The 14,803-nt window shown below is 43.2% G+C and overlaps 1 protein-coding gene across 1 annotated transcript in view; it reads right to left on the bottom strand.

The window, feature by feature from the left end:
* The window catches only part of ttc27 (tetratricopeptide repeat domain 27), a 116,343-nt gene that overhangs the window by 13,468 nt on the left and 88,072 nt on the right, over positions 1 to 14,803 (bottom strand). The window contains exons 13-16 of the mRNA XM_016558088.1: positions 6,359 to 6,586; positions 4,443 to 4,541; positions 3,248 to 3,300; positions 275 to 440 (exon numbers count right to left, since the gene is read on the bottom strand). Of these exons, the coding sequence (XP_016413574.1) occupies positions 275 to 440; positions 3,248 to 3,300; positions 4,443 to 4,541; positions 6,359 to 6,586 (546 nt within the window). The remainder of the gene's footprint in view (positions 1 to 274; positions 441 to 3,247; positions 3,301 to 4,442; positions 4,542 to 6,358; positions 6,587 to 14,803) is intronic.

The raw sequence follows: 14,803 nt of genomic DNA, 5'->3' as shown, positions 1-14,803 counted from the left end.
ACACACACACACACACACACACACACACACAGTCTCTCACATGACTGTTTCATCTGTGCATGCAGTCGGGCAGCTGTTAGTGTGGTCGGAGCAGTGATGACAGCAGCACATGAGACACAAATGAGACTCCAGCTGCTTTACACTGGTTACACAAGCCAGAAAAAACGTTCCAGCTTATGTTGTTAAACATTTTATCTGATGAAAACCTTTTGGAAATGTATGCAAAAAGAAAGAGTTTGGGGTTAACCTGAGAAAAACTGTGAGGCTGACTCACCTCCACGTCCTTGAATTTGTCCTTGAGGTCCATGAGCCGATGGTAGGCTCTGACAGCCTCACTGAACTCGCCCAGGTCTATACACACAGCGATGAAATTCTCCCAGATCTGCCATCGCTCATAATTACACTTGAGCGCTTCCTGAAGGGTGCGGAACGCCTTCTCCCTACCACACACACACACAAAACAGAAAGATCAGTGTGTTTAGCAGGACTACTGTTAACAGAATTTGCTTGTGGATGTACTGTAGTATTAAACGGTGTACAGCTAAACAAAAAGTAGTTTTATGTTCTCCCTTCGAAAAACTGGTTTGGCAAACTTTCAGTTAGAATGTGGCAATGTATAATAGTTGTCTTCCAAAAACCTAGTGAGCTGTCTACAAAGAGCGCTTTAGGTACAAAAGCTGTTCTAAAAGGTACAGGTAGTCAACATAATTACTGTACACTACCTCACGGTTGATTCCAGAGTCTGATGTTAGCATGTTTCTGAGCTAGTGGTGCAACACTCCAAGCATGGAAAGAGAGCTCAAAGCACACATGTACTTCAGACGAATTGTCAATTTTTAATTAGACTGAATTATTTAACAACATGAATAAAATAGGTTTATAATTAACACATATCCTACACTGATCCTACACAAATAAAAAAAGTCGCCCAGGATGCGGACGACTTGGGAAGTTAAAAGAAATGTCAATCATTAATAATAATAATAAAAAAGTAGTACTGTTATAAAAAAAAAAATGTAAAAATTTTTTTTTTAATAAATACGTGAAAGAATGTGTGAAATAGCAAAAGGAAAGAAAGTGAAAGAATGAAAGAGCAGAAGATAGAAAAAGTAAAAAAAAATTAAACAGCTAAAGGGTGAAAGAATGAAAAGGAAAAATATGTTTAGCAAAAGAGCAAAATAATGAAATGGCAAAACAGCAAAAGAAAGACGGGAAAAAGTGAAAAAGAGCAAAATAGCTGAAGAGTGCAAAAGAAATAGAGAAAAGCGAATGAGCAAAGTGAATCAAAGAGCAAAAAGAATGAGGGAGACTGACGACTGAAAAAAAGGGCCAAAGAAAAAGCAAAACATTGAAAGAGTGCAGGAAAAGAATGAGCTAAAGAAAGAGCGAAAGAAAGAAATAAACTGAAAGAGGCAAATAAATAAGAAATAAGTGAAAGAGCCAAAGAAAGAGAGTGAAAAACTAAAAAAAAAAAAAAAAACCCGGGTGAAAGAAAGCAAAAGAAAAAGAGTGAAAGTAAAAGAAATAGTCAACTAATAAAGAGTGAAAAAAAGCAAATGTATTGAAGTACGTTTTACAAGAAAATACAACTTCAGTCCTTCTACTTCAAAATTTCATGCTAATTTGATGTTACTAGCCATTTCATTGTAATTAATTGTGAAATTTACTAGCAAATTCTAAATGAAAATTGTTTCTACACCAAATTGTTTTTAAGATATTTACATTTATCTTAGCAAGATGCTAAAATCAAACGACATGGAATCCACGGTGACTTGAGTCTTGTGAGAAATGCTGTGTGTGGCACACAGACTGCTATCAGAGCATTCCAAATCATTCACTTACAGTATGAGGTTAGCACACTGCCGGTATAGACTGCAGACAGCAACACAGATCACTAGGTTTTGGAACAGAGCTGATATTTTTGTAAGCGCTGTCAACAAAAGGCTGTGACACAGGGGTCGACATGGGTTTCATTGTAACATCTAAAGCCTAGTTTCCTTGGAACACATGCAGGTGTGTCCACAATCTCTCCCACACACACGCTTCCTCTGTTCTGGATGTTCCCTGGGAGCGTTAATCAGGTTTTAATAGAAGATTCCAAAGACTCATCTCAGGGATGAGTGCACAGGGCTAATTGGACGAGGGGCAGAGGAGAAGAGAGAAATCATTCCCAGAATCCCTCAGGTACATGCCGTTACAGTGGTGTTCCAGGAAACATCTCCTGTACTCGCAGGAAATCAGCAAAAACCTCCAATCATGTCAAGCAACAAATGTCCTAACTGGCATTTAGCTTCCAAATCTGGTTAATATTGACTGGTTGGTAGTGGTGGCGAAGTGCTGGCTCCTGGGGTAGACACAGCAAGAGCCCGGAGGAGATTTATCTTTGCAATTACAGCTGCCAAAGTCATTCCTGCAGTAATTGAAAAGCAAGGAGGCCTCTGAGGGTCCCCAGCGGATGCAGGATGAAGGAAACGCAGAAAAGCAGCATAAATCAGGTCAACTGGAACCTGACTAGGGGCTTATCTACAGTTTGTACATGGTGGCGATTTCAGAGAAAGATAAGTGTGTGTGAGCAATGCTAGCTATTATTTAGAAATTCACACATACGTCTAGTAGTCCATCACACTTTGTCATGGGATGGAAAAAAGATCAATAGAAGCAGTACTAATCTATCTATATACACTACCGTTAAAAAGTTTGGGGATATTTTAAAATGTTTTAAAAAGTTTAAGGCTGCATTCAAATTATATGATTGTAATATTGTAATTTGTTCCTGTAACGGCAAATATAATTTTGATATGCTGATTTGGTGTTCAAGAGAAAATAGAAAGCATTTATTTCAGATACAAATCTTTTATAACAAATTGTCTTTACCGTCACTTTTGATCAATTTAATGCATCCTTACGGAGTTCATTTTCTTCCAAAAAAACAAAAACAAATCTTATTTACCCTAAACTTTTGAACGGCATTGTATGTACAAATTTAAAAAAATAAAAATCTGACATGGCCAGCAAAAGACTACTCAAAAATAGCCATGTATTCTGACATGCTATTTGTTTCATCAGTGCCTGGCTTCTTGTAGGACATCCAAAATATTGAAGGAAAGCTTAACTGGCTGCTTATTAGAGTCTGTACTGCAAATACCACTGCTGAACAAAAAAGTAAATGCTCTTATTGGATTAAAACACCAGCAAAACAAAGCTTCTTTGATGCAGCCTTTATTCTTAGCGCTACACTCATACTCACTTCATTCTCAGTTTGATGTAGGCCGTGGAGAGGTTGTTCCATGCTTCTGAATTCTGAATGGAGGAGAGTAACGATCAGAGTCAGGTCCACGGGTGAAAGCCATTTGTCAAAATAAACCATTATAAACAAATAAGAAACCAGACATGTACAGAATATTTCCTAATGAGAGGGCAGCGTTACTAGAGTTGCCCATTTACCACACCTTGTTACAGCACAGTAGGGCTCTTGCAGATAGAAACAATACTGTACTACATCGATTTTTCCTGTCAGCTTGATTTCTGAGTGGACTTTGCTGTTCCGATTAGCATGAACGGTATACGAGTGGATCACTCACATCGGCTGTGAGCGACTGAGCGGAGCGCACACGCATAGAGCGGGATAACACGCAGAGCGTCACACCACGTGAAAGTGAATCCTGAGCGGTGAACTCATTTTCGGCAGCCGGAATTTCAGTGCATCTCTAATTATTGGCGACATTAGAAATGGATATTATATAATAGCTGCTCTCGACAGACGCGGCACCCCGAGTGGGGCCTGCGTCTGCGCAGTGCGCCCTGATGCCGCTGAAGCGAGACACAGGAAACAGAAATACTGCAAAATAATAATAATAACGCGACTAAACGAGACGAAATAACGTTATAACATTTCGTTTCGTCTCGTTTTGGTCAAGGAAAATGAAGATACATTTTAGCATAGTTTTTATTTTGTAAACCACATTTAGTCTCGTTTTTATTCGTCAACGATATTGCATTATACATTTAATTATAGTCATCATCACATGACCAGCATTTTCGTCTCGTCTCGTTTTCGTCACGTGATAAAGGTTCGTTGACGACGATATTTAGTCATAATTTTCGTTGACGAAAGCAACACTACCTAACAGCTTGTTTACTCGTTTCCTGGACGGAGTATTAAGCCTGCCGCTTGACTACATTTGAATTTTAAGTACACCATTAGGAGCATAAGAGGCTCCTGTACTACATATAAAGGGGTTCTCGGTCTATGCAGTTTTATAGATGTATAAAAGCAAGCAGAAGTCTAAAAGAACAAAAACAGGGAGGCATTCGTAGACACAATCAATTGATTACAATAGACATAAACCAGATATGACAGCACAAGTACGGAATAACTAAGCACAAGCCCTTTCTTTATGGTCATATGACACTGATCTCCTTACAAGGACCGTGTGACTTACATCTGGTTCCAGTCCGACGCATCTCTGAAAAGCTTTGGCGGCCCCTTCGTAGCCTTCCAGTGCAAAATATGCACAGCCCAGGGAGAACCACACACCCAACTGAGGAGATAAAAGATGGAGAAGAGAGCATGAGAACGATGGAGGATTACTGACGAGGGCAAAAAGAAAACTGATGAGAGGCTTCAAGTGCTTCAGTCATCTTTTAAAGGTGTTATTTGGCCCATAAAAATTAATGATGTCTTTTGAACCCATGAACCTCAAGGAGTCGGTCTCTTTCATATGTTTTAAATCATCGGTTTCTTCTCCCGAGTGCTCATCTTTGCATCTCTCTGGCCCTCGTTCCGTCCTTACTTTCAGTTCTAGGCCTGAAGGCAGTATTAGCTCCGCCAGGCCCTGCGGCAGCACTGCGAGGCGGTGTTAAAGATCACACTAAGGTCATCAATGAGTCCCTAAGGAAAATTAGTCTGTCTTATTGCTGCCTGTGCTTCTGCATTATGGATGAAGGGAGGAATGAAGAATGAGTAAGGGAAGGGAAAAAAAAGACAGAGCTGTGCACTTTTTTTGGTTCTGTGCTGGATGAACCTGATGCCACTCATCCACACACTGCTGTCTTGCTTTTTTTCTCATGTTCTCCGTCAGCACTCTGCCAATCTTCTCTATACGGTACTTTCATCCTTTTGATCTTCTAGAGCTTGTGTATTTGTGGTCAACATGAAAACATCAGTTCACAAGCACTGTGTTTGTAGAGACTAAGAGGAACGCGTTATTGCATTCCACTGTCATGCTTTTCCATTAATTTTCTACATAAAAATGATTGATATGTTTGACTGTTGTGGATGTGTCCCGTTCCAATTACACTGTTTACAACTGCACTCTTGTTTCTATATAAAATTATATTGCGTTGCACAGCAGCTGCAGCAACTTTATTGCCCTGTTCATATAAAATAAAATGTTATTTACAGATATCATGTGAATTTCATGGCTATTTACTGTATTAAATAAGAGTTGGCCATTGTTGTAGAAGCACCATAAAAATACTGAATCAAATTACCATGAATGTTAAAATGTTTTCATAATTCGTTAATACTCAAACTACAGCCATTTTATTACCCTTGTCTATCTAAAATAAAAAGCTAGGCTATTATTTACAAATATGTGAGCTTGGACCACAAAACCAGTCTTAAGTCGCTGGGGTATATTTGTAGCAATAGCCATAAATACATTGTATGGGTCAAAATTATTTATTTTTCTTTTATGCCAAAAATCATTAGGACATTAAGTAAAAATCATGTTCCATGAAGATATTTTGTAAATTTCCTACTGTACATATATAAAAACTTAATTTTTGATTAGTAATATGCATTGCTAAGAACTTCATTTGGACAACTTTAAAGGCGATTTTCTCAATATTTTGATTTTTTTTGCACCCTCAGATTCCAGATTTTCAAATAGTTGTATCTTGTATCCCTATCCTAACAAACCATACATCAATGGAAAGCTTATTTATTCAGCTTTCAGATGATGTATAAATCTCAATTTCTAAAAATTGACCCTTATGACTGGTTTTGTGGTCCAGGGTCACATATCATGTGAACTGATTGAAGAATTTGATCAATTATAAGTTTTTGCATTAAAAGCAGGCTGTGACTGTAATTAGACAGTCACAAATGACATTGGATGTAAAATGTTTTTAAAACAAATGATTCATAACAGCTATTTTTATTCATGTTGTAACAGTTATGCCATCATTCGGCTCTCAAGCCAAAGGAAACACTGGCCAGTACTAACAAAAAGTTTGTACCCAGCATACGCCTGAATCATTTCAGTAAAAAAGGGGAATGGGTGGTTAACGTCTACCAGCATTTACAGGACACTTGTGTAAGGACTATAAAGTTATGCACAAGTGCACGTCATACCTGCATGGCATTGATTTGCAGTGAGCGTTCGAAACATTCCACGCACTGCTGGAATTCTTTGTGGCGCAGGTGATGCAGAGCTTTGGACCTTTGGGCGCGTGCACTGCGGTGTTTGGAAAGCTCCCATGCTCGGTCATAATACTGCGGATCTTTTAGCACGTCGCCTAACAGACAGTAAAGTGATGGCGTCTCCTTTTTCTCCAGCTCACGTCTCAAAATCTCCTCCGCCTGAGAGAGAGAAGAAAAAAAAAGTACCGCCAGATTAAAACAAACTTTGACAGATTTAATCCTCATATTGGAAAATATGCACATGGGCTGAAGTATGTGGAGACCTCTTTCTAATTATTGGGTTTGTCTAGGCCCCTTAATTCCAGTTAATATGCCACTTCATATAAAAACATTCTAGGGAATTATGTGCTGCACATAGACTTGTGCCGGTATTCGGTAATGCGATATATCACGGTAATGAATATGCAGGATATTGTTATCTTGGGCACTTCTAAATACCTTGAATAATTATATATTACAAATTATTCAGAATTTTGAATGCATTTTAAGAATACTGTTCCCATAAACTGGTCAAAATGCACAACACCGATGTATGCTGGATGAAAGCGCACTTTCACTCTCTGACAGCAGATGGCGCTAAACTGCAGAAATAATAATAATAATAATAATAATAATAATAATTCATTTAAATGCAGCCGTTACCCCGGAAACCCTGTAAACAAAGCAGCTGCACTACTTTCTGTTTCTGAATCGTGTTTAAATGATTTAAACAGCCATTCAGATTTGTGTATTTGCTATGATGTTCATCACAGCGCCAAATACTTAAATATTTAGACTTAATAGGCTATTTATTTTCAAACTTTTTTTTACATTTTAATCTGGACTACAACATGCCCTAGATATTGTTTGAAAGTGTTTTGATTCTTTATTGTTCGGTCACACTTTACATTAGGGCTTCATTAGTTAACATTAGTTAATTCATTAGTTAGCATAAACTGCCAATGAAAAATTCTTCTGAACATTCATTAATCTTAGGTATTCCAATATTTAATAACAGGATGTTAAAATCGAGAGTTGCAGCTGTGTTATTTAATGAGCTAACATGAACTAAGACTTGTGTTTTTTTAAACAAAGATTAATAACTTCTGTCGCAAATGTAGCTATTGCTCATTGTGAGTGTTAATGCATTAACTAAGGTTAACTAATGAGGTCTTATTGTAAAGTGATACCTATTGGTCTTTATAGTTCTTTTGCACTTTAATCTGTGTAAAACTTTTAACTTTGTACATTTTTCTGTATTGCTTTATTGCATTTAAATGTTCAGTTATTTTTGTTATAAGAAAAAAGTTATTAAACCTGTTATACTGTATTATGACAGCACTTTTTTTTACTTAATTTCAACATCATGATAATACCGTATACCGTAATAAAAGCATTAGCAATTAATCGCAACATGAAAATTTGATACCGGCATATCCCTAGCTGAAACTTTGTTTCAGGAGGGTCTTTTTTTAATCCAGAATGACACGCAAAGAAGTTTTTACTCAATATTTGCTTGAAAGAACTGGATTGTCCAGCACAAAGCTAGACCTGAACCCCACTGAACACCTTTGGGATTAATTGGATCACTCAGAGAATTTTGTGTCCGAATAGGAGCAACTTTATCTACTGTAAAATCTTTACAGAAGAATGAAAGCTGTTACAGAGGACCAACTCTTGATTAATGCCAATGGTTTTGAAATTGGGTGTGGTGTTTGGATGTCTACATATTTTTGGCCATATAGTGCATAGTAGGGATTAAACTAATGATATAAGCATGTTGTTGCATTCTTTTTATATGATTAAAAACCACATTACTAAAACAATTCCTAAAGAAAAAAGGGTTAAAGGTCCAAAATCAATTAAACCAAAATAACCACATAAAAAATAAACCAATTAAAAATTGCATTTAAAAAATATAAATAAATAAAATTAACAAAATAAGTAGATTTTCTTCTCATTTCATATCATTGTTTTGCTGTTTAAATCTGCAATATTTAAGTTATGTCTAAATATAGACTTGACAAGTGAGTAGTGTTTTCTAGCAATAAACATTTAATAGGCATCCAAATTTAGTAGACAAAAAAGATCCAAAATAAAATTTCAAACAAGAAACATCAGTTTTTGGTACAGAACAGAGAAGACAGGAAACTATTTTGGGAGAGGGGTTGAAAACAGGACTGTGTCAGACTTAAACCTGCATCTTCAAAATGTGAAATGAGGATCAACATATCTTCAGTATGTATGGCCACAAACCATTACAAACATGAGAACTTGACATGGTAGGACTCACCAGCACTATGCTACAGACATCAACAGCTTCTCCAAATGTATAAGCCATGAACTCTTTTTCTAAATCTAGCTGGGGAAAATTCAGCTACCATTAACACATACCCTTACAGTCACTGTGAATGTGGCTTGACTCTGAAATACGCTGGACGCTGGGCTATATTACAGTGCATCTCTCATCGCCTCCTGCCCTTCCACCCCTGCTGGTGCTCATGGGGACGGATGGATAAAGGGCTTTTTGCAAACGCTCAGAACTGAAGCCGTAGTGGGAGAGAGGGGGTGGGCGGCAATAAAATTCACAGTGCTTGGCCAGCACTTCTATTTGGGTGCTTATTTATTTATTTTCGTGGGTACACATAATTTGAGAAGTGGGAACAATATCTCTTCGTGCTCGACACAATAGTTAGATAAAAAAAGAAAGCTCAAAACCTGACAGCCCAGACGGAGGATGAATAAGCTATTTACTTGTGTATTATATATTTCTGTTCTATAAGAACAACACCCCATGGTCTGACAGCACCTGAACGCTCCTTTGTTCCACGCGGCCGTTAAAAACTGCACATTTCACATTGCCCACAAACAACAAGGTGCCATTGGAGCCAGCAAAAGTTTGTGAAGCCCAGTCAGGCACAGTGAGGCTGCAGTTTCCTCTGATGGATCTCGTGACTGGCAATCAAACAAATAGATGCTAATCAGGGGCAAGGTAATCATTTTCACTGGAAATAACAGGTTGGAATTTTCAGAAAGGAAACTGAAAAATTCTGGTGCCAGAAAGTATGTTTACCATGGTAAATTCTCTGGGCTTAACTGCAAGAAACCCCTAATCCTTTAGTTAAAGTAGAAAACCTTTAGTTCTAATATAAAGTGTTTGGTCACCAACTGTTTTTTTAACTTAGAATGACAAATGTTTTTTGGCACTTTCTATGAATAGGGAAAAACAGAGTTGGTGGTGGTGGTGGGAGTTCAACAAAAGGTCATGAAAACATGCCTTTAGAAAATATTAATATTCAACCTCAGGAGATCAAGCTAAATATTATATGTGCTGCTTTATCTTTTATTCATTTCATATGAGATCTGGAATTTTTGCATCCCATTATCAAAATGTGGGATGCATCCAAAAACAGTTGTGACTCTGATTTGAGTGACTGTTGTTCCCTATTGATACTTCACTCGTACTGCGTCACTAGACACTTATGGGAAAAACTCTTTTTTCTCAGAGGACTGAAGACTTATTCAATCACGCAGTGTAACTGCACGGCCATTGGTTCGGTGCTGCACGAGCCTATGACGGTGAAGCCCGCCAGAGCCCGCCAGAATGGGCGGGGCCATCTGGCTATATAAGCGGTCATTTCGCCATAGGATCTCAGATCAATTCTCCTTCGGCGACGACGATTTTCCCTTTGCTGACCTTCAGGACTTGAGGCGACGAAGCCCACCATACCTGCCGAAGCCCGCCAGAATGGGCGGGGCCATCTGGCTATATAAGTGGGCATTTCGCCATAGGATCTCAGATCAATTCTCCTTCGGCGACGACGATTTTCCCTTTGCTGACCTTCAGGACTTGAAGACGCTCGCCGTAGAAACGCCCCGCTGGGCATAGAAGCTGCCGTTTTCTTCTGCGCCCTCTCGCCGCTCCGCCTGCTCTTCAAGCTGCTCAGCGACCAGCGCAGACGCCAGCTCGTCCCCTGCTGCCATCCGGCGAGCCTAAAAAAGCAGATTTCTCTCTAAAAGAGCAGCGGCTTTGTTTCAAATGCCGCGCCGTTATTGCACGTCGTGCAGTGTGACGGCCACTCAGAGTGCATTTCCTGCTTGGGTAAGCCCCACGCGGAAGCCGCTCTGACCGAGATGGATTGTTCACACTGTGTGAACATGAGTCTCACCACTCTGCGCGCTCGGATCGCTTTCTTTTTAGAGAGCGAATCTGCCTCTCCGCCCTCCCGTTTTCTTCCTCCCAGGGATCTGTGAGGAAAAAACAGCGGTGCAAAGGGACTATGCACTCTGCCACGTGCGAGCTCGCGCCGGCCCAGATCCCGTGCCTCGCCACCGCCAAGCAGAGAGTATTCTCCCATTCTCTTTGAGCACGCAGACCAGTGTCCCTCGGCTGATGCGAGCGACATGGTCTCGTTCAGTCCCGTAGAGAACGAGCTATTAGATGATAGCATGTCTCTAATAGCATCAGACGCGGAGGAGATGTCGGGCTCTATTGCTGACCCCGCCCTTTCATCGTCTGCCGAGCACAGCGACTCTAAGCCAGGGATGGATGCCAAACTTTTCCCCATCCTCTCTAAGGCAGTCGAGGAACTGGGATTGGAGTGGTCTACACCGGAGGAGCCCACTCGTAGCCATCTGGACGAATGGTTCCTGCCGGGGCGCCGCCAGGCCCCTCGTCAGCGAGCCTCTCCGTTTTTCCTGGAGGTCCATGACGAGCTGCCAGAGGAGCCCACTCGTAGCCGTCTGGACGAATGGTTCCTGCCGGGGCGCCGCCAGGCCCCTCGTCAGCGAGCCTCTCCGTTTTTCCTGGAGGTCCATGACGAGCTTACGAAGTCGTGGCGTGCTACCTACTCGGCCCGCCTTTGCTCTAACTCTTCTTCTGCTCTCTCCTCAGTGGACGGTGCTGAAGAAAGGGGTTACGAGAGGATGCCTCCTCTCGACGAGGCAGTGGCTGCGCACCTTTGCCCACCCACTGCCACTGCCGAAGGTCGCTCACCCCTCCAAACCCTGCAGGACGACTTCTGCCCTTGCTGGACGAGCGTATTCCTCCACCGGGCAGGCCGCCTCAGCTCTACACTCCATGGCTGTGCTCCAGGTCTTTCAGGCCAAACTCCTCCAGGCCATGGATGAGTCAGGACCTGATGCCGCAGCTTTCAGGGAGCTGCGCAGCGCTACAGACCTGGCTCTAAGGGCTACCAAGGCCACAGCGCAGGCCATAGGGAGGTCAATGGCCAATCTAGTGGTGCTGGAGCGCCACTTATGGCTAAACCTCACCGAGATTAAGGAGGCTGACAAGGTTCCTTTCCTCGACTCCCCGGTCTCCCCTACGGGGCTGTTTGGACCTGCCGTTGAGGGATTTGCAGAGCGATTCACAGCGGCTCAGAAGTCGTCCCAGGCTATGCGACACTTCTTGCTGAAACAGTCCAGCTCTGCAATGGTCACCAGTCGCCCCAAGCCTGCTCCAGCACAGCAGCCAGCTAAAGCTGCGCCGTCGCCCGCTCAGCCTGCTCAAAAGCCTGAGCCCCGACAGCGCTCCCGCTCGGCCAGACGCTATCCCTTTTCAAAGCGCCAAGGACCCCGGCCCAAGCTGAACTTGGACCCTGCGCCCCCGGCATCGTCCTGATCCGCTGGAAAGGAAGAGGAGGGGGCAAGTTCTCGTCATAACCGCTGTGATAGCGAAAAAAAATAAAAAACAAACATTTTCAAAAAGAGAGCAAATTTTCTCTTCCAGCCCTCTGTTATGCCCTCAAGCACTCCGTTCAGTTCTGGGTGCCAGTGGCAGTATGTTTGTTCCAGAAATTGTTGTGAATCACGGCCTGTTCTAAAAGAGCCCTCACACATATCTGCTGCGATAGCGAGAAAAAAAAGAATAGGTTTAAAATACAGGCATGTGGTTCTTAATTTCTTTTTATTAATTCACCATTTGTAAACTGATGTTTACTGTAAATTTTTTAGAAATATCAATAGCATTTGTATTAAAACTATATTCACTGAATGTAATAAAAAAAATCGAGAATCGAATCGAATCGAGAGCTTGCGAATCGAAATCGAATCGAATCGGGACATCTGAATCGATACCCAGCCCTAGTTATCATGAGTGTCGAGTCCCCGCATGGCGACTCACCATCCAAATTAATCCAACTCCTTGTCACACGGGCCGAGGCCTGGCAGGCCATCCCCGGAGTGTCTCATTGGGTTCTGGGGATTATAGAATGAGGTTATTCACTTCAGTACACTCGAAGACCCCCGAGGTTCAACGTTGTGGTCTCCACCTCAGTGCACAGCAGGAACACTCACGTTCTGCGAGCCGAGGTAAAGAATTTGCTGGCAAAAGGAGCCGTAGAAACAGTTCCACCAGCTCAGAGCGAGTCAGGCTTCTACAGCCGTTACTTCCTCATCCCCAAAAAGGATGGCGGCCTGCGGCCCATCCTCGATCTCAGACGCCTGAACCGCGCCCTCATGAAACAGCCGTTCAGAATGACTACACTGAAGCAGATCCTCTCGCAAATCCGTCCAAGGGACTGGCTCTTTTCGCTGGATCTGAAAGATGCTTACTTTCACATCCAGATTGCCCCTCATCACAGACGATTCTTGAGGCTGTCTCTGGCTCCCCGCACTTTTACGAAGTGCATGGACGCGGCCCTCTCCCATCTGAGACAGATGAGAATCCGTATGCTGAATTACCTCGACGACTGGCTCGTTTTAGCACAGTTGGAGGCCGAGCTAATAGCCCACAGGTCCCTCCTCCTCAGCCACTTAGAGCGCCTGGGACTCAGGATAAATTTTGCCAAGAGCTCTCTGTCTCCCAGCCAGCGAACTTCGTTCCTGGGGGCAGTTTTCGACTCAGTCCACATGAGGGTGATAGTCACGCCAGACCGTGCACTGGCCATACAGCAGCTCGCGGCTTCCTTCAGAATTAGAGCCTCCTACCCTCTCAAAAGGTTTCAAAAGATGCTGGACCTCATGGTCCTCCAGCGTACTTCAGTTGGGCCTGCTCCGAATGAGACCCCTTCAGTACTGGTTGAAACCTCTAATTCCGCCCCATGCGTGGCGTCATGGACGCATCTGCATCAAGGTGGACCAGGCCTGTGTGACGGCCCTGGCCCTCTGGAAGGACCTACAGTGGTTCAAGCAGGGCGGGACTATGGGATTGGTTTACAGAAGGAAAGTTGTCTCGACAGATGCATCCAACACAGGTTGGGGAGCTCTGTGCGACGGCAGGCCAACCTTCTGCTCCTGGACGAACGCGGAAGGCCAGCTACACATCAACTGCCTCGAACTGACGGCAGTATGTCGAGCTCTTCAGGCCTTCTTACCAGTCCTGAAGGGACACCACGTGCTAGTCCGATCAGACAGCATGACGGTGGTGTCATATATAAATCGCCAAGGCGGGCTCACCTCGAAACGCCTTTTCAAGATGGTAAAACGCCTCTTGGAATGGCCACATCTCAACCTGCGTTCATTGAGGGCAAACTCATGTACCCGGTGTACTGAACCAAGGAGCAGACATGCTATCTCGGAGCAACGTCTCCTCAGAGGAGTGGTAGCTCCACCCACAGACGATTCAGAAAATCTGGGAGATCTTTGGCAAGGCAGAGGTCGACCTCTTCACCTCAAAAGACAACTTTCACTGCCAAACTTATTTTTCAAAGAACGAGGATGCGTTGGCCCACGAATGGCCCAACCTCCTCCTGTATGCTTTCCCCCCCGATCGCCCTGATCCCCCAGGTAATTAGGCGAGTCAGTGAGCACAGGCACAGAGTGCTTCTGGTGGCCCCACTCTGGAAGAACCATCTCTGGATCTCAGCTGCTGACGGCAGCTTCATGGCCCATTCCCCTGAGGCAGGACCTCCTTTCTCAGGCAAACAGAACAATCTGGCACCCCCAGCCCGAGCTGTGGGCACTGCACCTATGAGCTCTCAACGGGAATCAGTAGATCTCCCAAAGAGCATCCTGAATACTATCTCACAGGCTAGAGCCCCATCTACGAGACGCCTCTATGCCCTTAAGTGGTCGATTTTCTCTGCCTGTTGCGAAATCCACAGCAAGGACCCAATAACATGTGACATATCGGTGATATTGTCCTATTTACAAGAGCTGTTGGACAAAGGCCGCTCCCCTTCCATGCTCAAAGTCTATGTGGCAGCTATAGCAGCTTCTCACGCTCCTATAGCCGGATAGTCGGTGGGCCGGAACAACCTTGTTGTCCGTTTCCTGAGGGGATCCAGGAGGCTCCATCCGCCTCAGTCCCTCACGGTCCCTACATGTGATCTACCCACGGTCCTGAGAGCCCTCAAAGGCTCCCCCTTTGAGCCACTCCAGTCTGCTTAAAAACAGTGTCGCTGAAGACTGTTCTGCTGCTGGCGCTAGCATCGGTTAAGCGAGTAGGTGACTTGC

Source organism: Sinocyclocheilus rhinocerous, unplaced genomic scaffold, assembly GCF_001515625.1.
Source record: "Sinocyclocheilus rhinocerous isolate Xijiao unplaced genomic scaffold, SAMN03320098_v1.1 scaffold851, whole genome shotgun sequence".
NCBI lineage: Eukaryota > Metazoa > Chordata > Actinopteri > Cypriniformes > Cyprinidae > Sinocyclocheilus > Sinocyclocheilus rhinocerous.
This window is presented reverse-complemented; position numbering and strand designations above follow the sequence as displayed.